The sequence below is a fragment of the Heloderma suspectum genome, chromosome 4 (assembly GCF_057233095.1).
Source record: "Heloderma suspectum isolate Gila_16-S chromosome 4, 16-S_ref, whole genome shotgun sequence".
Taxonomy (NCBI): Eukaryota; Metazoa; Chordata; class Lepidosauria; order Squamata; family Helodermatidae; genus Heloderma; species Heloderma suspectum.
The window spans coordinates 84,257,430-84,284,541 of record NC_139461.1 but is presented as its reverse complement, the minus strand read 5'-3'; the positions used below and the strand labels follow the sequence as shown (position 1 = coordinate 84,284,541).

Below are 27,112 nucleotides of genomic sequence, written 5' to 3'. Positions count from 1 at the left end.
CATTGACTACGCTAAAGCCTTTGACTGTGTGGATCACAACAAACTCTGGCAAATTCTTTAAGAGATGGGAGTACCAGATGACCTTACCTGTCTCTTGAGAAACCTGTACGAGGGTCAAGAAGCAACAGTAAGAACCAGACATGGAACAACCGAGTGGTTCGAAATTGGGAAAGGAGTACAACAAGGCTGCATACTGTCGCCCTGTTTATTTAACTTATATGCAGAGTACATCATGAGAAACGCCGGGTTGGATGAATCACAGGTCGGAATTAAGATTGCCGGGAGAATTATCAACAACCTCAGATACGCAGACGATACCACCCTAATGGCAGAAAGCGAAGAGGATCTCAAGAGCCTCTTGTTGAAGGTGAAAGTGGAGAGTGCAAAAGCTGGTCTGAAACTCAACATTAAAAAAACGAAGATCATGGCATCACTTCCTGGCATATAGAAGGGGAAGAAATGGAAGCAGTGACAGATTTTATTTTCTTGGGCTCCAAGATCACCACAGACGGTGACTGTAGCCATGAAATTAAAAGACGCTTGCTCCTTGGGAGGAAAACTATGGCAAACCTAGACAGCATAGTAAGAAGCAGAGACATCACCTTGCCCACAAAGGTCCGCATAATCAAAGCTATGGTTTTCCCAGTAGTAACGTTATGGCTGTGAGAGCTGGACTATAAGGAAGGCCGAGTGCCGAAGAATTAATGCTTTCGAACTGTGATGCTGGGGAAGACTCTCACGAGTCCCCTGGACTGCAAGGAGGTCAAATCAGTCCATCCTCAAGGAAATCAACCCTGACTGCTCACTGGAAGGACAGATACTGAAGCTGAAGCTCAAATATTTTGGCCACCAAATGCGAAGAGAAAACTCCCTGAAAAAGACCCTGATGCTGGGAAAGACTGAAGGCAAAAGGAGAAGGGGACGGCAGATGATGAGATGTCTAGATAGCCTTACCGATGCAATGAATATGGACTTGAGCACACTCCGGGAGAGAGCAGAGGACAGGAAGGCCTGGTGTGCTATGGTCCATGGGGTCACGAAGAGTCGGACACGACTGAACAACTGCACAACAACAACAAAGCTGCAGATAATCTGAACAAGTACTTGCAGGCAGACAAGATGTTGCGCTGGATAAAAGAGGGCTAACACTTTAGAATACAGGTGACTTTCCCCTCCTCTATTAAGCATTTATCGATTGAAGGATGATCTTCTTTATTGCAGTTATGATCCTTTTATTTCTGTTATTATTTGTAATGTGTTTTAATAGCTTTTGAATATTTCAGTCCCTTTTATATGTATGTTACAGTTATTTATTGTGATTTGTTTGGAGGTATACCTTGGATGCCAAAAAGCATGATAAAAATAAAATAAATAGGTTATTCCAACTCTAGAAATCCCATCAGTAACCTACATATGGTTACTGATGGGTTTTATTTCTCTTCTTAAAACATAATTACTTATAACAATAGTAATGACAATAATGCAATTATACACTATAATAGGTTTAATTTCTTTTGCCTCAAAAATGATGTTTTCTGCTTCATAGAAACATTATTTTAGATGAATAGGTTGTGTCCATATGCTCTACCTCTCATTATCTGTCACAAAGAGCAATTTTGTAAAAAAGAAGACAAAGACAAAGATGAAGACAAAGAAGAAGATGACGACAACATAAGTAAACCATATGTCGCAGTAAATCATATGTAGCCTACTGATATGAACAGCATGCTACATTCTTTGAATATATCTACACATTAAAATGTTTATTACTGCTTACATAAGGAGGGATGTCCAAACTATAATTTACTAAAAATTACTACCCAGAAAGGAAAATTAGAAAAAAGAAATGGATTGCTGATTGGCCCAAAATATTTTCAAAGACGACTAATAAGTCATCACTGAATTAATAACCTTCCTACTTTAGAGCCATTTTCCTACAAATTAAACAGCTATGGGATAAGACTTCACTAAATTGCATTTAATTATTCTAGGTCAGTGATTTTCAGGCAAGCTAGTTTTTTGCATGCAGAGTTTTCTGTGTCCAAATCTTTGTTAAACGTGCCCATGTCTTACTAGAAACCTAATTAAATGTCCTTTCATTAGCTCATTTTTAAAGCTATGAACTTTCCATTCTGAAATTATACAATTTAAAATGGTTTTCGCTGTGAATACGGACCAAAATTAAGATTCTGATTTTGCCATTTTTTGCATGCATAAACACTGCAGACTCTGTTTAGGGCTGCAGGCAATGAGGCAGCAGGGATGATAAGAGTTCAAGTGGAGGAAATGAATGACAAGTCTGACCAAACATAACTTAGAGCCTCTATGATGGCCTATAGGTCCCCAGGAAAGCAGGGAGATGCCTGGTCCCCAGTAAGCACGAGAAGGTGCATCAAAGCAACTGCTCAAATGCAGTCCCTATTTTAAGATTCTACCAGGACTTTGACAAATCACCTGTCAACTAGGGCCAACTGGGAACCTTTGGATCCATCATCCCTCAGGAGTGGACCACCTACTAATCCTGCAGAACTTGCAGGGAGCTGAAAATTCAAATTTAGCCATAGAGTGATACATCCATGGCAAGCTAAGATTACTCCCATTTGTCCAATACAGAGCACCAGATCGATGGTCTGATCTGCCATATGTATTCGGCCTAGCATACATGGGGAAAGACTCAGGTTGCCAGGGGAGCTATGAAATCCCGAACCACAACTGTTCAAAGGCCCTGATATGAGTGCTGAAGTCCCACAAGGCAATCAGAATGCCTCCCCGCTCACAACACCGTATCTGAGACCACTTCTGTCAGCTAAGCCAGGGAGGCTGTTAGCCAGCAGGGTGATTAGTACCCTAAGAGAATCCCTGTTCCCAGTCATCCAAGCACCAGGTTCACACACTCAAAATGGATTGTATCCTGGACTGGGAACTGGGAATTAGAATTCTTATGGATCACAGCCATCTCACTGCCACCTTCACAGAGCCTCATTTCCCAGTAGTGTCAGTTGGCATGATGGATTTCCCTCCAAAAAATGTGCCATCTTACACTATTATCGTTGCACTAGAGGTCACTTACACTAGCGCTACATCACTTGCATAAATACAGTGGGCCTGTCAGGTACTGCCCAATGTATGCACATTTTTTGCAATCTAGCAAAAATACTGTTGCTGGAAAGGCCTGAAGTAGTAATTATATGCACATTCTCACTCAAAAGTCATGATTAAATCAATCTGCATTCTTAAATCTGGTTGCATAAACATTAGCAAAATAAAAGTCAGCATTCTTAGGGGTATTTAACTTTTTTAAAGCAACAAAATAACATACAATTTGACATGAAAGGTTCTTGTAAATGTTGTTATCAATAATCTTGGATTTTAAATTATAGCTGTATAAGCTTCCCTCCTTAAATGATAATGTTGCATTTCTGAATCTAGCTTTACTTGTCATTTTTTTTATTATACTACAGTTTTTGCCACTTGTCATTATAAATCATCAGTAATTATGAGTAGATCAAGAGGAGTTTTTTTTTAGGAAGGGGGAGAGCTAGTTACATATCCCGTCATCCTCTTAAACAGATTACTATTGCATAATAATTACAGAAACTATTGATCAGGCAGTTTTTAGAAAGATTTGATTTTACAAACACGCATAAAAGCAAAAATAAATAGCACTGGCAACTAATCTGTTTTCAAACAATTTAACATTTCTGAATTTTAATATCTGAGATATCACTCAGAAGAAATTACTATAAAAACTTTACCAAATCTCAGTTGCTTTTAATATATTCTTCCACTGTAAACTTTAAAAAAGTCTAGTATACAATTATATGGTATACAACTCTAGTATACCATATAATATTGGAATTTATAAATTAATTTATAATTTCCAATGTCTGGATAATGGGTAAGTAGACTATAGTTTTTGTTATCATTAGTGAAACTTTTATTGGATAAATCCAGCAATGGGCACTAGGAAGGTCCCTTGCGCAAGCCTCGTTGAGAAACACAGAAGGAACAGAAGACATACTGGGTGGATTTGTACATCACACTAGCCACCCTGTGAATAAGCCATGGTGGGTTGTTTGTTCAAACAGACAATTGGGCTTCCCGTGGCTTGTTTTTCCTCAATTTCCCCTCAGACTTCCAGCTAGGGATGTCAGAGAATTCCACCAAGGATCTCGGTGAGGCCGAATGCCAGTGCATTCGGCCCCCTGAAATCCATGGTGGAATGAAGCCCCCTGCCGCCCTGTGAAAGTTGCGTGAAACGGGACACCTACCTGCTGCCGTTCGCGTTGACTTGTGAATGGTGGCCGCGGACACGGCTGCCATTCGCTTCATCACTATAGCCGTGATAGGCTACGTAAATACTTACGTAGCCTATCACGGTTAACGTAGGGACGCCATTTGCGTAAGTAGTGGCCGCCATTTGCGCCCATCTCTTTTGCCGTAATAGGCTACGTAAATATTTATGTAGCCTATCATGGCCAAAAAAAAAAGGGACCGCAAATGGCGGCCGCCGTAGCCGCCGCCATTTGCGTTCGCTGTTGTTGTTGTTGTTTTCCCCGTGATAGGCTACGTAAATATTTACGTAGCCTATCACAGCAAAATACAGGGACGCAAATGGTGGCGGCTATGGCAGCCACCATTTGCGTCCCTGCAGGATGCCCAGCGGCCAGATGTCCAGCTGCGGGAGGCCCTGGCTGGCGGCGCTGCAGAACTGCCTTGGAGCGGAGCCGGCTGGAGAGAATTTTGGGGGGAGGGACAGAGCGCCTCCCCCCACCGCGAATGTCACCCTTCAAAAAGGTAAGTGACTTTCGTACATCCCTACCTCCAGCAAGCTCTGGCACATATCTCAGGCACCTTTGTGGCAGAATCCATCTTGTCATCTCCTTGTCCTGACCCCCTCCCTGCTGTGATTGCTATGCTTTTTCATTCCCCGGCTTCTTCTTTTTTGGTGCTTTGGGAGTATGCAAATGGGGTCGTTTTTTAAATTATTATTATTTTTCCCCATTGCTTTGCAAGTGCACAGGAGCGTACTTTCACCTGTCTGATATGTGTAGCCTTGCCTTGTCAATTTCCTTGAAAGTTTCAGCTGCCAAAGGGAGTGCAGGAGTGAGAGAAGTAGCTGCTTGGGTAGTATCTCCCACTTGGCGATGTAATCCTCTCACTTTTAAGTGTTGAACTGAGACTTGACGGTGTCCTTCTCCCATTCAACATTTTCCCAAGTTTCCAGCAAGTCCAGAAAGGGGAGACATTGGCTCCCCTCCCCCCCATGCTTTTCACAGCTCCTTTTCAGAGCAGTTACTGGGGTTTCCAGAAGTGGTAGAATTAGCACCAAAGAAAAGGCACCACTGGATACAGCCATATAGTTTGATCCAGCGTACCTTTTCCTTCTATTTCTGAACAGTAGTTATGAATACTTGCGGGAGCAAAGCAGATTGTGATGTAGCAAGAAGGAACCTGCTGTTGAAAAAAGAAAGGAAAAAGTTCAGCCATAAGCGCGTACCTGCCAGCAAACTTCTCTTGACTATGGCATTTTTAAAAATAAGCAAAATGCTACTGAATGGGTTGAACAGCTGAATGAGCTATGATTAGCGATTGAGTTCAGAATATTATTTGTAGAGATGGGTGAGCCACCCGTTTCTTGTACCGGATTAGTTTACAGTAGATTCAAGCCAAGTCATTCCCCCATCCTCCTGCTGCAACTGGAAAAAGGCTCAACTTTTTTTTTTTGAGCCAATCTGGCTTTGAACCCACACCCAAGCGAAATCTATGACAACCAGGGACTGGGGAGGAGTGAGAGCCCCCACAGCCATTCCTGACTGTCAAAGGCTATTTTTCCAAGGCCAAGAGAGGCAGCCTGGGATTTGCTGTGACAGAACACATACAATGTCCTAATGAAAGGAACTGAGCATATTTCACAATCAAAGGCTGAAATCCTATGCATACTTACATGGGAGTAAGCATTCCCATTCAGTGCAATGGATTTACTTCTGAGCAAATATGCACAGGATAGAACTGTGTACCTGTCTGAATAATGAAGATTTCAGCAACAACATGAACGTTATGAAAGTTCTGTATAATTTGGGATGGAAAGTTGTTAACTTAGCCTGCGGTCCTCCCCACACCCCCAGATGCAGGCCTCTAGCTTATACTTTTTCATAGCAAAGAATGTAAAGCACTCTCATAAAGTGGATGAACACAACTTTTCTGAGAATTCTATGGCTGCCTTTGGAGAATAGTCTTTATTTTCTTTGCATTCTAATTATAGATACATTTTTATTTGTCAGTGCTAGGCTGTTGTAACTGAATGGAATCTCATTGTGCCAAGCAAAAACATATTTCAAGCATTTCAGGGAACTATTAAGATTACTAAAAAAATAATAATAATTATCTGATACGGTGCTTTAAGTTTCAAAGTGGTCTGCTTCTCCCCAAGGGAACAAGCTTGTAGCACACAATTATCACCACAATTTAAAAGGTACAGTGATTCATCTCTTAAAGGAGTCCCCATTCTATTAATCCTGTGGTGCACATTTGAGAATAGCATAACTTCACTGCTAAGCAGTTTTACTGATTTATTATTATATCAGTGCAACATTTTAACCATTTAAGACACTTTTAAGCACAGATAAAGCAATATGAAACAAGATAGGGAAAACTAGCATATCCCCTGACCACTCTGCTCTGGAATCTAACCGATCCAGACAGTGAAAAGCCTCTACAATCCAAGCCATTATTTCAGCCAAATAAATGAATGTATATTATATCAAACATAAAATATTATATAGTCACATTCTTCCTTTCATTTTCAAATAGATCCTTTAACTGGGAGGATGAAAAAAATGAGTTTCATAATCCTCTATATTTTTATTTTATAGTAATCATTTCAATATCACCATCAATGCTGCCATTTCATCATATAAGATTCAGGAGTGGTGTACAACAGTATAAATTATTTAACACCCAATATAATAAAAACATTAACCTTAACAACTATTATAAAAGGCAGCAGATAAAATTAGATGGCAGACTGAGAAATTATACAAATTAAAGTGCCTGGATGAATTAAAAAACCTCTTAACCTGGTGGCAAAATGACTGTAAAATAGGCACCAGGCATACCCCTTTAGGAAGGGCACCACCATCAAGAAAGCCCTCCTGTATACATCACACCTTCTGTATATGATGGAATACTGTGTTTCTGTGCTGCAGCAGCAACTCTACTCCCTTCACCAAAGATCATTTTACTAATTTCTTTGTACTAGAACTCTGCTATGTATCTGGTAGAAAGACTAGAACCACTAATTACAATCTCTCCACATAATAGCAGGAATCGGCTGCAGATTAACTGCTAAGGGACTTAAAAGTCAATGTTTTAATTAGGAACTTATTTCATGTGTTTTCACCTTAGCCCAGATTAGCCAAAAATAAAAAGCAACCCCGCCCACAACTAATGCAGCATTTGTTGAAAAACTGAGGCATACACAGCGATCACCCTCAGTACTTTCCTCAGATACCTTCCAGGCCTGAGAACGCAGCCATGCCCTCAACCACAGACTCTGAAGATAACTCTCCCACAGTTTCTCTTGTACCTTAGGAGCACAGGTTACAGAAATAATTGTCGGTCCTTTAAAGACTACAGCTGGCATCCGGGGGGAAGTTTGGAGGACAGAAACAAAGGAGAGGACCTTTTCAGTGATGGTCCTCTGGTTATAGAATACCCTCTCCAGTGAGGTCCTCCTGGCACCAACACTGTCATCGTTTTGGTGCCAAGTTAAGACTGCCCTCTGCTCCCAGGCATTTGACAGCATATGATAAAATTTTAACTGTGCCTGGGATTTATATTGTTGATTGTTTTAAATGGTTTTTATATTATGTTTTATATTGTATTTTTAAGGTTTTAATCTTTTGTAAACTGCCCAGAGAGCTTTGGCTATTGGGAAGTATGGAAATGTAGTAAAATAATAAAATAAATAAGCAAGCAAGCAAATACAATACAATAAAATAAAATAAAAGCTTTTGGCCTGTCAGCCTTCTTAAGGCCTCAACTGCCCACATTCTTTTGCTGGGACAACAGCTTTCCCTGCGGGAAACACTCCAGTCAGTATTTCGTGCAGTATGTTGTTCAGGGTCCTGACAGTTCTTCATGTGGTGATGGCCCTGGGTGGTGACCCTGCTCTCCTGGATTAACGGGACTTGATCCCTTTCCACTTGATACTAAACAATCTGTGAGTGGCACGTGCTATAGGACTGTTCCCTGGGCATCAAACCAAGTCAGGAGAGTGGAATCCTGTCTTTGGAATACCCTCTCCAAGGAGGCTTTCCTAGTGCCTTTTTGTCTGTCCAAATCAAAAAATGATGTGATTACTCTCCTCCCATTCATCCAGTTTGTTTAGAAAAAAATGGCTGTAGAATTTAGACGCCTCATGCAAAACATTTACAGGTCTGTAGTGATTACAATCAGTCTTATTCCCTTCTTACAGAGACTACCACACAATGTCATCTTTCTGGGAACACTGACTGTGTTAATATATGTAAAAGGCTTAGCTAATACAGGCAGCCATCATTCAATATTTGTTTTAAATACTTCTAGGCAGGGCAGATCCACTCCCAGAACATCGCCTGTTGATTAACTGGCGATTATTTCCTCCCCCTGGAGAGGCGGCACTCTAAGGGCGCAATCCTATGCATGTTTAGACAGAGAAAAGGCCTACAACTTCCAGCATTCCCCAGCCAGCCTTACTGGCTGGGGAATGCTGGGAGTTGTAGGCCTTTTCCTCTGTCTAAACATACATAGGATTGTGCCCTAAAAGACTTAACAAATCAATCTGTGTGTTCCCTGTGTGGTTGGAGTTGGAACTACATTCAGGCCAACGGTTGCAAGTCATGAAAAGATATAAATAATGTACTATAACACTAGGCACAACCTAGCCAAAGTTAAGCCTTTTAACTTACGGTACCATTGATTTCAATGGTAAACATATGCTTAATTCTAATTGAACTCAACAGGCCTTAAAGGTGTTTATCTTTAGCTTGATCATGCCTGTGACAGGTAACTTTCAAGATTACTAATGTTTTAAACCAAAACACAACCTGGATTTTAAAAATAGAACATATGGCTTCAAGAAACACATGGAGCACTAGCAGGTTTACTCACCAGCACATTTTGTTCTTGTTTTAAGAGCTGGTCCAGGAGATCCAGTACCTCCTTCACCTGGTCTAGTGAGTAATACACTAATTTCATATTCTGTGTCAGGATCCAGGTGTCCAATTTTATAGCTTGGGGAGTCCACAGGTTGTATATCATACCAGTTTCCACTTGAAGTACGGTATTCTACTTCTCTCACGATGATGGGCCCATCTCCATTGATGGAATTGGCATTCAACTGTATCCATAAATAGGTTGCACCAACTGAAGACAGCTGAGGTGGTGCAATGGGAACAGGTGGCTCTGAAACAAAAAAAACTCATACAATAAATACTGTTATCAAAACATTTACACAGCTTTAGCTTCCTTCCATAAAGAAATCTTAATATTTGTTTGTTTTATTTTTAATACAGTGCGATAGAGTTGGGACTTGCAGTCTCTTTCTCCCCAGGTTACAAGGTACAGGACAACAGTAGACGCCACACTAGATTCATAGAGAAGTTTACTGGTGTCAGGAAATTGAGAGCTAAATTTGTTGCTCTGCTCGGAATGCTCCTCCTCCTGTTTTCTGTTATGGCTTGTAGCTAAATGGTAACATTATTGCTGCGAGTACTACTAAAATCGTTGTGAGGATAAAACGGAGAGGAGGAGGATAATGTAAGCCGCCTTGGGTTCCTTGCAAGAGGAAAAAAGGCGGGGTATAAATGCAATAAATAAATGCAATAAATAAAGTTTATTTCGCTTTTCAAAGTAGATATAAGAGTTTTCCCCCTGCATTACTGGACTAAAGCTTTGGCTCGTACATAGTCCTATTTGCCTTGGCAGGATTGTTTCTCATCTTTTCCCGCCTTCTGTTTGGAGTGTAACTATCTAGAGCAGTGGTCTCCAAACTTTTTTGATCATGCACCCCTATCAGTGAAAATTTTTTGAGCACCCTCCCCAATATATGTATATTTATTTATAAATTATATACATGTACTACTGTACTAATATATTAAGTACATCACAAAACATACAAAAAAAAATAAACATTAAGCAGGATGAGATAAAGATGAAATAAACAATATTTTTAAAATAGTTTTTTATTATATTTATTAACGGTACAAAACCCGTTTTTGTTCTCACTTAAAATTATTATTAATATAATCTGTAAATCCACTTAACTGTGCACACATCGTTGCGATATGCTGATGATCTCAAGCGACGGTACCACTGTCAACTTGAGGGAGGGGAAAGGTCTCCCTGCAAGGAGGGGAAAGGCATGCTTGGCCGGGCTCCTGCCTGTGCTAGAGCCAGGAGTCCTGGTCGCCAGCCCCGCACCCTGGCCAACTGGTGGCTTGGCCTGGGCTGTTAACCCTACCCACTCTCCTTTGGCAGGATGGAACCTGAGATGAAAATGCCCCTTCCTTCTAGGCCTTGAAAGGAGAGTGGGAAGGGTTAATCTCCTTCCTGCACTCCTTCCGCAGGAAAGCACACACTTTATTTTCCGGCTTTCTTCTCAGCTTCGCTCTGCCAAAGGAGAGTGGAAAGGGTTAACCTCCTCCTGGGCAGTTAACCCTTCCCACTTTCCTGTGGCAGGATGGAAGCTGCGAGGAAAGTGCCCGCTTCCTTCTTGGCTTCTTTCTGGGAAAGGAGAGTGGGAAGGGTTAATCTCCTTCCTGCTTTCCTTCAGTTGCTGCCACCACTGCCGCCAGCCTCCTTGCGCACAACAGCAGCTCGTAGGGGCCACAGGAGGCACCTCGCGCACCCCAGTGGATCGCCTTGCACACCCCCTGGGGTTCGCGCACCCCCTGCGGTTCATGCACCCCACTTTGGAGACCACTGATCTAGAAGAGTAAATCCCTGAATCTCTATCCCTTATGCTCAGACTCTTCAAAAGCAATGTTCTCTATAGTCATAGCCCATGTCCCAGCTATTCAGGCTGCAAGTGACTTGCCCTACCGTCAGGGTGGAAACTGAGCCCATAGAGCCCCAGAGCAGTTCTGATTCTGAGGAGGAACAGCAATCCGTGGGAGAGGAGCTCGCTCATCTCTCACAGGCACAGCAGCTGGCAGAGATTCCTCCTGTCAGCATTCCTGGGATAGATAGTGACCCTGGCAGTGAGAGAGCGCTGGAGGGAGGCTTGCTGGATGCTCGGCGCAGACGCAGGGAGCGGCAACAGATGGAGGGCGCAGAAAGGAGGCGTAGCGCTCGCTTGGCGCACAAACAACGGTCGCATCCCGAGGACCCAAGGGAAAGAGGGAGGATCTCTCCATAGCCCATAAGTTCAGGGTCTTCCCGTGGTTCTCCTTCAAATGGGGACCAACTGCCTTACCTGGAGCTTAGGCTACTCTGCTATCTTTTCCCAGTGCTGTTCCTTGCTTAGTCGCTAGTGATTAGTATCTGAAAGAGTCATAAAGGAATAAAGCCTTGGAAAGAATCCTCGTTGGAAAGAATCCAAGAGGCAGCTAGGGTGCTCCTGACACCTACCATAGGCTCAGAGAAGTTCTTCAGCAAGCTAATGCCATTCTCTTTCCACCCCGCTCTTTCCTCTCTGTTTTAAACTCCATTCACCACAACAGCAGCAAATCTCTGCTTGACTTTCTCTGTCCCCTGCCTGACAACATTCCTCCACTGCTTTACCCTGCTCCCCTTGCTGCCCTTCAGCAGATCTGTAAGAGCCTTGGAGAAGCCATGTGATCTCCTTTTGTGTGGAAACAGGCCCGGCGTCAGGGATCAGCATAGGTGGGCAGCTACGAAGGGCCCAGAGGCTCAGAAGGTCCCACTCCCACCCCAGTCTACCACAGTGGGTGCCATCCTCCTCCTCCTCCTGACTGGCAAAAGGAAGTGGCAGGGCCGATCTTGCAGGCTCTGCAGCCCCCTATTCTTTTTTTTAAGTTACATTTTGAGTAGCAGTGACCTGAGCTAATCAGGGAGCACATGGCAAATGAGGGAACAGGTTGGTCTTTACATTGCTCCTATGCCCTCATTGGCCATGTCTGCCCCAAGGCAGTATCTCATTGGTTCATATCACTACTGTTCAAAATGTACTTTTTAAAATAGAGCCTGAAGCCTTGGGCAGTGAGGTCCCACAGAACTTTGCTAGTGAAGGGGCTGGCCAGGAGAGGAGGGGAGAAGTCACCACCACTGTTGCCCCTGCCCCCACCCCAGCCACAAAAAAACGGAGGTAGTGCTGGTTGGATGGATAGATGTGGGGGGTGGGGGGGGACACAGTTTCGGCAGGTTGATGGCTTAGGCAGCTGGTGAACGGGCTTTGGTAGCAGTGGTGGCAGCCAGAGGGGGGGCTGTGCATCCAGCAGGTGGCTTTGGTGGCAGCAGGCAGCTTTGGCAGGTGATGTGGTGGGATGATTTGGCAGCGGGGCGGGGGGGAGAGAAGGGATAGCAGAGGGGTCATTGGTATACCAAAGGCCCACTGGATTCTGCTGCTGGCTCTGAGTGGGAAACAGTCTTGGCTGGCAACCCTAAGGAGGAAATGAGGAGCAAAAAGCAATGAGTGGTAGGAGGAATGTCACACTGATTTGTACTAATCAGAGAATTGTTTGGTTGCAGGCTTCTAGTCCACGCAGTTAAGATGAATCAGTAAATCAGCTCTCCATCAATAATCTTCCAAAAGGAGTCCCCTCTATACAACAGCCACAATTAAAAAGGCAAACTTGCCTTGAATACATCCAAAAGAAAGTCCAAATAAAAACAAGTTACTGTATCTCACCAATAAGCATATGAAATTTATACAGTAACGAACTTGGAATCTATCTTCCTAAAGTATATATAAAAATCCTGTTCATTTTTGTGATTTAGTACTTATGATGGGCAAACTCTCCTGTGCTACCCTCAAATTAACTCAGAAATGATCCAAGCTTTTCCAAAACTCAGATTATTTTTTTCAGCCAATCTGAGAGGATTAGTAATATGCTCTCCCTGAAAAACATTGACCCCCTACTTAGGTACCCCAAGGCTCCTCTACTTTTGCCCCTAAACCAGCACTAGTAGTTTCCCTGGCTACAGTTCTCCAAAGCAGTCTCCCTATGCAAAGCAGCGGAGAAACGTCTGTTACTCTGGACAGGATAAAAGAGTCTCCTGCACCGCGGGAGGTGGGTTTTTCCCTCCAAGCAGTAGTTTTCCCAGGAGAAGCCCTTGAAAGCAGGACTTAAGCTGGGAAACCTTCTCCAGGCTGAGTTTTAAACAGCAGTGGAGAGGAATGCAGGGGCCTCCAATGCTCGCCTCTCCTCTGAGGCAAGCATTATGAAGCCCCCGGAGCTCATTTCAGGACCTGAGCTGGGAAACCTCACTAGTATCTTTACTTAGTAATACATTACTTCATGTTGTTGTTGTCGTTCAGTCGTGTCCGACTCTTCGTGACCCCATGGACCATAGCACACCAGGCCTTCCTGTCCTGCATTCTCTCCCGGAGCGTGCTCAAGTTCATATTCATTGCATCGGTGATGCTATCTAGCCATCTCATCCTCTGCCGTCCCCTTCTCCTTTTGCCTTCAGTCGTTCCCAGCATCAGGGTCTTTTCCAGAGAGTTTTCTCTTCGCATTAGGTGGCCAAAATATTTGAGCTTCAGCTTCAGTATCTGTCCTTCCAATGAGCACTACATTACTTCATACATACACCTAAATTTCTTTTATAGTTTATTTTTGCAATTTCCTTAGTATAGAAATTTTTAAAAAGGGAAGATAAATAGGTAACTTATTCAATGGTCTCTTGATATGTTGGCTTAATAAGAAATGCTTACACCATGCATTAAAATGATGTAAATATACATTATTACAATATATTTTTATACTACAGTTGTATTCATTACTAAGATATTTTGGACTACAACTGCCATAATCCCTGACCATGGGCCATGCTGTCTGGGACTGATAGGAGTTTCAGACCAAAACATCTAGAGGGCACCAGGTTGCCTCGCCCTGCTATAGCCTCATAATGAAACAGAGAAGGCTATATCCTACTATTCTTAGATGCTATATCCAGTAACCTTCTATCTGGTATTTCCCACATCTGCTTAAGCCTAGAGCTATTGTTAAATGATGGTACTTAGACGGTAAATGTCACAGTGAAAATGATACAGAAAATGTACAGCTACAGGAAGCAGCATTACATATCTCCACATTAATGAGCTATTGTCACAGACTCCCACGGGATAAAAATGACAAATCTGGCAGCAACTCAAAATGCGTATAAAAGTTCTTCCTAATTATTATTGCTCAGTGCAGATTGCTGCATTAAGAAAACAGCATATCATATAGCCATTTTAGAATAACTTAAAAAAAAACAACACTCTACACCAGTATCAGCATGTGCTGCTGAACAAGCTTAACCATTTCAACATGTAATAATTCATTACAACTGCAAAGACACAGTTACTCCACTGTTTATAAGCCAAAGACTTATGCAGAATCTGTGCAATTTAAATAGCTGTGGCTTAATCCAAAATTATTTAGCTTCATTTTAAATCATTACTCTGTTTCTTCAACCAAAACATGAAATGGAACTTTGATAGAACATCCTGAGGCATTTATGTAACCATGCTGAAACAACAGTTAATTACGTTCAGATTTCAAGAGCTGGAAACTAGACTGTTGAACTGCCATTCAAAATTCAAGCTCAAGATTGAGGCGACAAAGGTTAGCAGTTACACCAATTCATTTTAGGCTGTACAAGTATTTTAAATAGACTTTATTTTAATGGTTTTTCATCCCTAAGGGTATTTTCTGTTCCACCATGCTCAAAGCACCCTTAAAAAAGGTTACAGCAAGAACCTGCATAGAATTTGCTCGGTGTTTTTGAGAATTAGTCTAGCTCAGGGCTGGGTTGGAATAATATGAAACTAAGCATAAATAAATTTGCAGCAACTCACAACTGATTAAGAGTGGGAAGTCTAAATATGCCGCCACTGAAACATACTCAGGGCCAGGCCACCTCAGTTGTCTGATTTGGAGTGTCATGAAAGGGCAGAAAATTCTTAGTTATTGTCTCCATTTTACAGCAAGGTGCTGCCAAGATTATTTGCTGGTGGTATTTGTTGTGGCTATTGGGGCAGGTCACATGAATGTTTCACTGAATGGGGAACATGCCTAAAAGACACCTGTAGATGTGGATCATGTACACTTGATTACAAATTTTTTAAAAAGCAAAAACACTGCTACAGTAAACAGATAACTACAGGTAATAAGACGGCTCCTCCCCACTGGGCACAGCTGCTACCACACCTCCCAGATACAACTACATTTCAACTGCCATTTGCCCTACAGTTACAGGAGTGAGAACAAAGCCTGGCTGACTTGAGTTGTCGTAAGTGTGGACTACTTTTTTCCTGTTTGCTAGAATCTCTGCAAAGCAAAGTTACACCCTAAGGATTCTTTTAAGAATTAAGACGTAACAAAATGGTATAAAGTGTTAGTAATACTCTTGAGTATTCACTCTCTCTTAAGAGTATAAGGACTACCAACAACTCTGCAGGTGACTGCCAAAGGAAACAGGCTATTTGGGGCTCTTTATACAATACTACCTTTGTTCATTTTTCATTTCCTATTTTATAATGGGAAACTGCTATGGTATGGTACAATCCTCCACTTATAATAAACTGCTTGGTGAATAGATGTTGTTAACATATAACTACGAAACAAGAACTTAACTTGTGGAATGTGTGTATGTACAGTCACACACAGTCACATGCAAAAGGAGAAAGTCAAAAGAAGCTACTAGTTTAAGTGTTGACTCTCAAAATTATTCATACCCCAGTGATATGTGTTTATTATGTTATTAAATCTTGCCAGTTTTCAAAATGATTTTACCCTCACATTTGCACACCATTCTATGTTATACAGGTCCTTCACATCATGTTCAGTGTTATTCAAAGTGCTAAATCTTCCATTTGACAACATGAGGAAATATAAGCCATGGGCAGTACAGATGGTTGCCCTTCCATGCCCTTGTTTAAAAACCTAACAAAACTCCTTCTAGCCAGTTCAACACCTAGGTTTACCTTGTATGAACTCAATAAGTACCTTGAACTCTGCAATAATCTGATATCTTCTCAGACAGGCTCATTTTATTTCTAAATCTAATCTATGCTGCAGCTGACCACTAGTAGAAAAGTTCATTACGCTGTGTGTATATAAAATTCTAAATTTTATTTAGAAAATAAAAGTATATATTGAATTCATTCTGGTCTGCTGTTTTCCTTTTTTACTATGTCTGATTATTACTTTTATATCACCTGTTAGAAAAGAGGTGCCGGATCGTTGTTTATTTGCATGGGTTTACTATTGTGGGGTGTGTGTGTTTTTACAATAGTGGGTGATCTGACATGTCCAATTCCATGTCTTGAATGAGATAATGCGACAAACAGCTCCCTGACAAACATAGATGAGGATATTGTGTTCTTGGAACATTCAGCATGACAAGTAACTACTCTATTCATTCCCTCCTATCTGAATCAATATTTAGGTAAAATGGAAAACATTTTTTTAGGGTTCATTTAAACTTTCCAGTCAACACTTTGATTAGCTGCTATATAAAAAGTGATGCCAATAAAATGTCTGAAAGATCACTTTACATACAGCTGTACTGAACCTAGACAGATCATATCATGGCATACTTTTTTTGAACCCTGGCAATATTCATGCATACATTTATTTGCATTTACTTCAATATGATGTCATTCTAAAAAGCTAAAGGTTGTATTTACATTTATTCTTCTTCCAGAAAGCAACGTAGGAGTAAATATGTGGGGATGTACATATTTGTAAGTATGCAGCCAGACTTAAAAGTGTATGTGGTTGGGAAGGAAGGGGATAGGAAAATATAGGATCGTAGAGCTCAAAGGTACCTCAGAGAACATCTAGTCCACCCCCTGCTCAATTCAGGCTTTGTACTGCAGGCTGCAGCATCCCTGACAGATAGCCATCCAGCCTCTGCTTAAAAACCTCCAGGAAAGGAGAAGCCACCACCTCCTGAGGCAATCTGTTCCACTGCTGAACAACTCTCAATGTTAGGTAGTTTCTCCTAATATTTAATCAAAATGTACTTCCCTGCAATTTCTACCTGTTGGTTCTTGACTGGGCCTCTGGAGTAACGGAGAACACATCTGCTCCATCTTCTGCATGACAGCCTTTCAGATATTTGATGACCGCTATCATGTCCCCCCTTAATCTTCTCTTCTCCAGGTTAAACATACCCAGCTCTTTCAATCGTTCCTCATAGGAATTGGTTTCAGACCACTCACCATCCTGGCTGCTCTTCTCTGGATTCCTTCAATCTGTCACTGCCCTTCTTAAAATGGGGTGCCTGGAACTGGACGCAGTACTCTAAATGCAGCCTGACTAACGCAGAATAGAGTGGAACTATTACTACCCATGATCTGGACACTATGTTTCTGTTAACGAAGCCCAAGATTGCATTACCTTCCTTAGCTGCGACAAAGCACTGCTGGCTCATATTCAGCTTGTGATCCACTAAGACACCTAGGTCTTTTTCACATGTACTGCTGCCAAGCCAGGTTTCCCCCATCCTATACTTGTGTCTTAGACTGTATCTAAATGCAAGACTTTACATTTATGTCTGTTGAATCTCATCTTGTTAGATTAGCCCAGTGTTCCAGCCTGTCTAGATCCTTTTGAATCTTGATCCTGTCTTCTATAGCGTTGGCTATCCCTCCTAGTTTTGTGTCATCTGCAAATGTGATAAGCAACCACTCTACACCCTCATCCAAGGCACTGGTAAAAATGTTGAACAGCACAGGACCTAGGACAGAGCCCTCGGGTACTTCACTTGAGGCCTTCCTCCAGGAGGATGCTAAGTCAATAATTAGTATTCCTTGACTACAGTTGCTCAACCAGCTGTGGATCCATCCGAGTGTAGTATTCTCCAACCCACATTTTACCATCTTGTCAACAAAGATGGGAAACCTCATTTCAACCTTGCTGAAATCAAGATACACTATGTCCACAGCATTCCCATGATTTACCAAACCAGTAACTATCAAAAAAGAAGATAAGGTTGATCTGACATGACTTATTCTTGACAAACCCATGTTGTCAAGAAGTTAAGTTGATTAAGAAGCAAATTAAGTTGAGGCTCAGTAGTTAAAGAAAAAAAAAAACTTTTTTCACTTTCAGTTCTCATATACCAGCTGACCTGAATCAATCTGTATTCCCCAAAATTTAACCCCAGCATTGTCAAATATAAGATACTTAGAGAGCTCTGATTGGAGGAAGAGACTGGACTGTGGATTTCCGCCCCCCACCCTCAGCTGTCGTGGAACGCTCAGTGGCAGTTCCTCTCCTGAGGTCCATCTCTGAGCTCCAACCTCAGGAAGAGAATGGAGAGGGAGCAGCTGTGGGCGGGGGTGGGGAGAGGAGAGGCCATGGTTTCACAGGTTTTTCAGTTCCTCTCCCTGCCTACAGCAAGGTAGGTGAGTTAGATGGGCTTAAAGACCTGTCTAACTTTCGATACTTTTTTTTGAATACTGGGAAGCAAATAAGCCTCTGTCGTTCCTCCTGCCCACCAGGTTCTTGCTGGCAAGCTTAGGATGGACTGAGGGCTCCAAGATCCCTGGGAGTTCTCTGTCCCACAAGTGTCTATCCTGTAAGATTACAGTGTTAATGCCATTTTACATCTGCACCTGATCCAACCACACATATGTGTAGTGCAGTTCTGTTCTGGTCAGTCAGCTGCAGAAGCAAGAGTTTTGTGGAAATTACATATGGTAAGAAGACATTGTATACAATGGCATCCCAGTTTGTGGACTTGCAGACAAAATGTTTTTGCTGCACTTCACAAATACTGGCCCATTTGGCCCTACATGTACAAGCCTTGTATGTCCCCTTCCTCTTTCCTCCTCTGTTATAGCCACAAAGAGTTTATCAGAAGCAACTGCTTCCACTTTTAAACAATCCAGAGTCTCATTGCAAATTCTGTGAACTCTGGATAGTTTAAACTATGGCTTGAGAACAACCAGAATCCAAAACCAATGCTTGATCTTGGCTTGTTTAAATAAATCATAAATTCCCTAAGTTTGGTCATAGAGGAACTCTGGTTACTTTAAAAGCAGAAGTGAAAGCTTCTGATTACCTTGTTGCTGTGCCAGAGAAGGCAAGAGGAGTACATGAGCTCGAAGCTTGTGCAAACTCATGCATATAATACAAAATTATGGTTTAGTGTTATGTCCATAAAGGCCCACAGTATACATAGCTTTCCTCATGCAATAATTATCTCTATGTAGGCAGAATGTTTGCGTGAAGATGAAGAAACCCTAAATCACGCCAAAATGCAAGTAACGATATTCCTGAATAAGGCACTATATTATTCTTACATATATAATAATTTCGCCATTACTAATCACGAAGCCTAGGGAAAAAAATCTTTAGATGTGCACTGACTCTTACCTCTGATAATCATATATTAAAAACACATACTTTACTGAAAATATGCAGTTTTCTGTGAAACATAATTAAACAAATGTAAATCCTGTGTAATTGCCAATCAGTAACAATGAAAACGAGCTTAAAGTTCCTGTAATGTTGTTATTTGAATATAATCTGTTCCAAGGTCAGTACAATGTTTAAAACGGGCTTTTTAGGTCACAAAGAATGACCTGCATGTGGTCTCATAAAAGCAATGGCACGAGCAACAGGGATTACCATAATTACTTCATCACACTACAAGTAGCTAATGGGATTAAACCCCAAGGGTAAGCAATTATTCACCACACACACTGTAAATGTGCTGAGAGAGGTCAATAAGAGCAAATATAATAAAGGTATGATAAATAAGTTCACACATGGCAAGGTCAAAGGCAGAAAATTGCTACAACTTCAAAAAATCTTATTCAGTCTCTTTCTTTGTCTCACTTCTCTTTCTCATTTTGTTGATCACTTCCTTTTCCTCCTTACTTCTTTTTTTCTTGAGTGTTATATAAGTTTGCTTCTGACAGAGACCTTAATCAGAATTTTAATTCCTGCTTTTTAAAAAATAAGTTTTAGCTATCAATTATTGAGAGGCACTATGAAAGAAGATACAGAAAAGTCATGTTCCATTAGCAGAGTAAACTTTTAATTGTTTGCTTATTCTTCTTCTGTACTAAGGCATCATGGGTCAAGAGCTACATCTCTGGAAAACAATATGATACCTCTCCTTCAGCAGTTTTCTGCTTCCTCCTTTTTCTGACTAAAATCATATGGCTAAGGAGATTTCCTTTGTCCCAACCATCTGAAGGAGTCTGTTTGCCTCATGAGGATGTACTGTTACAGCTGCTGAATGACCATCTCTTTATTAGACAAATTGCTGGCTAATATGGTGGCTGATGTTTTATCAATGACACCTCCTAGTAGCTGGAAATTTGGAGAGATACTGACTGGAGCTTAAAGAAGGCAACAACTCTCCAATGGGGGGGGGGTTTGGGGGGGAGGGGCAGACAGAGACAAAAGCAAAAAAAAAAAAAGTGCTTTTGAGTTTGAAATGAGAGACATAATCCTGAGGGTTCCTATCTGGAGTTAGTGGTAATGGGGAGTGCAACTTAGGGAGGTCTGTGTGCTACACAATTTGTTCTCTGGAGACATACTGCTTGCTGAAACTGTATTTATTTGCTTCTAATATGCTCAGCTTGTGCATTTGTAAATAAAGCAAACATTAGAAAGACACTGTAAATCTCCAGTGCTCTCTCATCCAATTAAACCCTGAGAGTTTCCCCGGGAACTTTTCACTGCTTGGAACTGGGGAGCACATAACGGTACGATTGGACTAGGTTAGGCGAAGATACCAAATGTATCTGTCAATGCAATACCTTTATTTGATAAACTTCAACAGAAAAGCTCTTATTCTGAATATTCATTCTCCATAATTAAATATTAAGAAAACATCAGCGTAAGATTAAGAAAAAACCCTATGTAATTAAAATATGTAAGCATACTTCCATTCAGACAATGGAATTTCCCCATGCTCCCTTTCTCCTGCAGCCCCCTATGTGCTGCCTAAAACTGCTCCAGAGAGGCCCCCAACTCACTGTAGCAGATTTGGGAGCATGGGAGGGGGCTGCAGGGAGAAGGGAAAACTGTTCTCGGGTTGGGTACAACCGTGTAATTCCTTCCAAATACTACATATCAATATTGTCTTCCAGACTGACAATCAAATTCTAAGTCGAGGGGAAAAAACTATAAATAATTCTCTTTATTTCCCAGAAAGCTGTCTTAAATTGACATCCCTTGTACGAATCATTAATATCTATATACCACACGTACAAAAGTCCATTTAGATAGATTCATTATATTCTTCTCATGTCATGCAATAAGCATTTCTCAATTGACAGAAAATAACAACATCATCTCTGCATGTAGAAAACTCCATATCTGTGTCAAAGCCTGCAGAGCTTTGAAATATGACTAGAGTTGGTCATCTTAATGAATTTGCTTTCATAGATCATCAATGAAGACAATATGGCCAATATCCACATATTTGGTTTCATCTGTACCCTTCCCATTTCGTGTATTCATTCTGAAATACCTTTAACTATCAGTTCCGCATAATTTGATACTCCAACTCCTCCTTCTGTACGAATCATGCAGCGGTAACTGCCAGCATCCCTTTTGGTAGCATTTACCACACTAAACGAAGCTATGAATCGCCGATCATTAAAAACTTTCATGTCCTTCACAGGTGCATCCCGTACAAGCAATCCCTGGTGAAAAACAAATGCAAAATTTAATTTTAAATTAATAAAAATCCAAGTGAAAAGATAGTCTGTGAAATACTTTTCAATCTTTCTTATATAATTCAAGTTCAGGAGTTAGTTGGTCATCCCTTTTTGACTGCCTTCCCGTTGACCAATTCTCATGAAACACACTTCATTGGAAAGCTCTTGAGATGCAAATTCCACAAATAACTATGGTTTTCACTATAATTCCAAGTCAGGAGTTTATTTATGTCCATAAAACATTTTTAAAGAATTAGGCTATCTTCTATAACAATGTAATATAAAGTTCTATTTTTAATATCAAAAAATGTCAAGTATAATTAAACAAACATAATTTATTGAAAATTAGAGCAAAATGAAATATGAACACAAAACATTTCTGTACACATTTATAAACACAGGCGCAGGCCAAAGTACAATGATATGCCAGTAACATACAGCCTGTAAACAAATCATCATGAAAGGATTAAGAGACACCTATAGCTAAAAGTAACCCAGTCAAAGTTTAGTTATTGCTCAGAAAGGAAGTCTCTAGCTGTTAAATTTAAGAAATAACATCTATATATTCCATACATTACTAACATGTCTAGACATCAAACGCTTACCAGTAACAGTAACTGGCAGGCAAACCACGAGTCCAAGCCTGCTAATTCTATCCTTCCAGCCCCTAGAGAAGAAGCTTGCCCCCCCTGCCTGATGCTGTCACACCCGGTTTGGCAAGCTTACATATGCAGGTGACCCATGACCCATCCGCCTTTTGACAACAGAGAAGCCTTGCATCGGTCAGTATCTCAAACCAGCCCAGCCGTAGCAGACAGACTGTGCCTGCCAGAATGCATCCTACAACCAATATCGACAGGTTTGATATCAGCAACTGTGTCAAGGTTTGTGAACACAGTGATGCCTTGCTTTTCAATGGCAAATTGTTAACTCATTGCTGCCATGGTGGAAAGGTTTCACTACTGCTGCTCATGGTTCCATACTTCATCCGCAACGTTGTCAACGATGGCTCCACTCTTGGCAAGCAATTCCTGAAGGACACTCACAAGTACAGCAGTGTCCTAGGCTTTACTTCCTTCTATGCATCACTCAAGAAAGCACAGCCGCAAGGTCCTGGTCCGCTGGTGTTCAAGGTGCAAAGCTCAATTTACCATCTGATTGCTGTTGGATGTCTCATGGCCAGCTGTAAATTCTTGACACCGACGATGCCATTACAGCACACTGGAACACACCTTGCTGGAGTCACAAACATGCTATTTAATGTTAATCTATACGCTAATGAGTACTGGCGTGTCTGTGAAATCCTTGAGCACGAGAACGCTGCTGCACTTGCTGCTGGACTTGCACCAGCGGATGGATCACAGTGCTTCCATCACGACCACAGAATGATGAACATCATGGCTTACTCTGGATGCTAAAACGTTCCCCATGTCTCTGAAATTGCTGCTGTGTTCGTGACCTCGGATGGCTTTTCTCTGGCTGATTGCTGTCTGACAGTATACTCTAAAGGTGGACAGTGCCGCCAGATCTCCTACATGGAGAGTCACGGCGACCCCTTGGTTTACCCTTTGCTGCACTTTCATGGTGAGGCTGGATGGGGTTCTGGCATGGCACATGTTGCAGACAAGCAAGCCAAGTTGGGATTTATCTGCTTGCACCTGTCTTCTGCCATGGATAGGGATGGTGGAGAAATCCTCCATGGGCTCCAATGAGGCTGGACTCTTTAGAATCCGGCCCCCCAGAGTCCGGGGCAGAATGGACTGCTCCCCCCCGCTACCCCACGAAGCCTGGTCGGGACGGACCCTACCTGGCGCCGGCTGGTCTGGGTCCATCCTCCTCGTTCCGCAGCTGGCCACTGCCGGGCTGCGGCCGCAAATGGCATCCAGCGTAGCGGACACCATTTGCGTCCCTGCCCTTTGCCATGATTGGCTGCATAAATATTTATGTAGCCAATCACGGCAAAGTGCAGGGACGCAAATGGCGTCCCCTATGCCAGACGCCATTTGTGGCCGCAGCCCGGCAGCGGATGGAAGTCCAGCTGCGGGTGGCCCCGGCTGGTGGCTCTGCGGACTTGCCGCGGAGCGGAACCGGCCAGGAAGGATTCTGGGGGGAGGGACAAATCTCCCCCCCCAGCAGAACCCGGAGTGGAACGGTAAGTGGGGCTCGTACACCCCTAGCCACGGACAACTCCAAGTCGCCATGAGTCATGTGCACTCATTGGCAAACCCCAAGATGCAAGTCATCAATGGACCAGAACAAGGACTTTACAGTGGCCACCCTGGGGTTTACACCAAGAACACTGTATTGAAGCAATTTTTGTAAAGATAAAAGATGTAACACTTAAGTTGTTTCAATAAACATATTTAGTGAAGTTAAAACTTTCATTAGATTTGATTTTTCTCTGAGAACTGTGTTGAAAATTGTTGAAATTAAATCCATCTTGTTGAAATTAAATTAAATCTGACATCTAAATTAGCATGTATAAGACTTGTTTTCAGTTTGGATGAAACAATTAATTGCATCTAAAATAGCTCCTCTTTTTAAGTCACTGAAGATGATCTTATATTAAAAAAAGAAGTGATTGAAGTGTATTAAACAAAGAAATGATGGAAGTTTGCATGTACAAATTGTTTTTATACCACATAACAAATCAGTGTAGTTAAAATATAGGAGCTGAATGTTCCAAAACCTGTGCAGCCAATTTTCTTTGATTTGGAAAATTGTTTTGTCCCAGCTTTTATCTTTCCATTGAAATGTTTGCAGATGTCTGTCTTAGGGAAACAGAAAACAATCTTGTTTGGCAGGTACCAGAATAGCTTTGAACAGAATAGATTAACACAGTCAATTATCGACAGAAGTCTTTTTCAGGGGCACTCCATGTTGTGTCTAATAAATCTGTGCAACTTTGAGTTCCTCTCTTATTCATGTACATATACTGTGTACATATTTTAGGCTATTTTTCAGCAAATGCTCTCAGAGTGGCTTACAAAGAACGAATCACAATTAAAACTATAAAACATAAAATCACAATCAAACAGTGCTTATTAGTGTAATAAAATAAAATGCCAGCATAAAACCACAGTATCATGTGGCATTAAAAGACCTGGGCAAATAATAAAAAAGAATATCCTGAATCCCACTATAATTCATAATTGAATAATTCATGGCTGGTCTCCAATATTCCATGATTGGGCAAGGTGCTAGAGTGTGTGGTGGCTTCTTAGTTCCAGAGTTTTCTGGATGAGACCGATTATCTACATCCATCTGAATCTGGCTTCAGGCCTAGCTATTGGACAGTGACTGCTTTGGTTGCCTTGGTGGAAGACCTATGCCAGGAACTGGAAAGAGGGAATGTGTCTTTGCCGGTTCTGCTGGACCTCTTGGTGGCTTTCAGTACCATCAACCAGGTATCATTCTGGGGCATCTGTCTGAGATGGGATTGGGAGGCGCAGTTATACAGTGCTCCAGTCCTTCTTGGAAGGGTGATTTCAGAAGGTGGTGCTGGGAGATTCTTGTTTGACACTGTGGCTGTTGGCCTGCGGTGTCCCTTGGAGTTCCATGTTAATCCCCATGCTATTTGAAATATCCATGAAATCACTGGGAGCACTTGTCTGGAGTTATGCCTTTGGACTACTGTAACACACTCTGTGTGGGGCTGCCTTTGAAAACTGTTCAGAAACTTCAGCTAGGCCAGAATGCTGCAGCTAGACTGTTGACCAGGACTCCCTTTTTACAACAGATTCACTGGCTACTGGTCTGTTTCTGGGAACAATACAAAGTGCTGGCTATGATCTATAAAGACCTATGCAGCTTGTGACCAGGCTACCTAAAGACTGCTTTCTCCCATACGACCCTGCTCATGCCTTAAGATCTTAGGAAGAAGCCCTTCTTTCGATACCGTCACCTTCAGAGGTGCATTTGGTGGTGATGCGAGAGAGGATCTTTTCAGTGGCCCCTCACAGGCTGTGGAACTCCCTGCTGAGAGAGGCTAGGTTTGTTCCCTCTCGCCTGTCTTTCTACCAGCAGGCAAAGTCCTTTTTATTCAAGCAGGCCTTTGGCATGTGAGCAATTCTGTTGGGTTGGATGTTGTTTTTATTCTGTTGTTGCGGTGTTTTTATTGTGTTTTAATGCACTGTTTCATTATTATTTTAATCAAGTTTTATTTATAATTGTAAGCTGCCTTGAGTGCCATTTTTCTTGGTAGAAAGGCAGGGTACACATGGCACCAAAAAGAAAAAAAAGATGGCACAGGCCATACAGAGGGAAGAGTATTCTAGAGATGGGGTGCCACAACAGAAAAGGCCCTTTCTCCTATCATGACCTGCATCAGTTCAAAAGGTGTCAGGAGCCAGGCCAAGGCCTCAGGGGCTGATCTTAACACCTGGGCAGGTTTGCATGGAACAAGTGGTCATCCAAGTAACCTAGACCCAAGCCAGTGAGGGGTTTGAGAATTAAAAGCTGCACTTTGAATTGTATTCAGAAACAGACCGAAAGCCAATGTAACTGTTTAGAAACTTGCAAGATGTGTTTCATATGTCTGGTCCCAGGTAGTAATTGTTGAATTGTTCTGCTGTATTTTGCACTACCTGTAGTTTCTGAACAGTTTTCAAAGGCAACTCCATGTGCAGCACATTGCAGTAATTTAAACAAGTTTAAAGTTTAAGTTTTCAAAGGCAACCCCATGTGCAGCACATTGCACTAATTTAAAAAAGATGTATAAGAGCTAAATCCAATATTCTTTGTTCATTCGATTACAGTGTTGTGCTAGAGTGCGGTAGAGAAACAGAAGGTAGAGAATTAGTTTTGAGGTGAGACAGTCTCAAGACAGCGTTTCCCTCTCCTCCTACCCTTTCCTAAAGTCATTCTTGGGTTGGAAGTGGCATCCATCCCCACGTGAGGATCTGGCTTGGGAAAAGGGAGGCGGTGCACTGGAGGCTCACTACATTTGTCCACCCATTGCTGGAACTAGTGCATGGTCAGTGTGGGAACTGCCTAGGCATAAAAGTTCATAGAAGACTTTGAGGGTTAACTTCCAAGTACCAGTAACAATCCAAAGAAAGTTAGGTGTGAATAAGAACCACTGGAGTCTGTACTGTCTACTTGCTTAACAGGGCGTGCCTAATTTTCACTAGATTATGCCAATGGTTTTATGTCTTTGTTTCTATCTTTGTCTACATGCACAAATTAAGTTACCAAAAGTATGTATGAATCTAACCTGCCTGACTTTATGAAGTGGAAAGAGCAAGCCCTGCTTTCTGTACCCAAAAA

At 41.9% G+C, this 27,112-nt stretch overlaps 1 protein-coding gene across 5 annotated transcripts in view; it reads right to left on the bottom strand.

Annotated features, from left to right (window-relative positions):
- PTPRM (protein tyrosine phosphatase receptor type M) overlaps positions 1–27,112 on the bottom strand; it is a 616,517-nt gene that overhangs the window by 311,004 nt on the left and 278,401 nt on the right. For all 5 annotated transcript variants that reach the window (XM_084849822.1, XM_084849823.1, XM_084849824.1 and 2 more), the window contains exons 6-7: positions 21,655–21,829; positions 9,154–9,447 (exon numbers count right to left, since the gene is read on the bottom strand). In XM_084849822.1, coding sequence (XP_084705948.1) covers positions 9,154–9,447; positions 21,655–21,829 — 469 coding nt within the window. The remainder of the gene's footprint in view (positions 1–9,153; positions 9,448–21,654; positions 21,830–27,112) is intronic.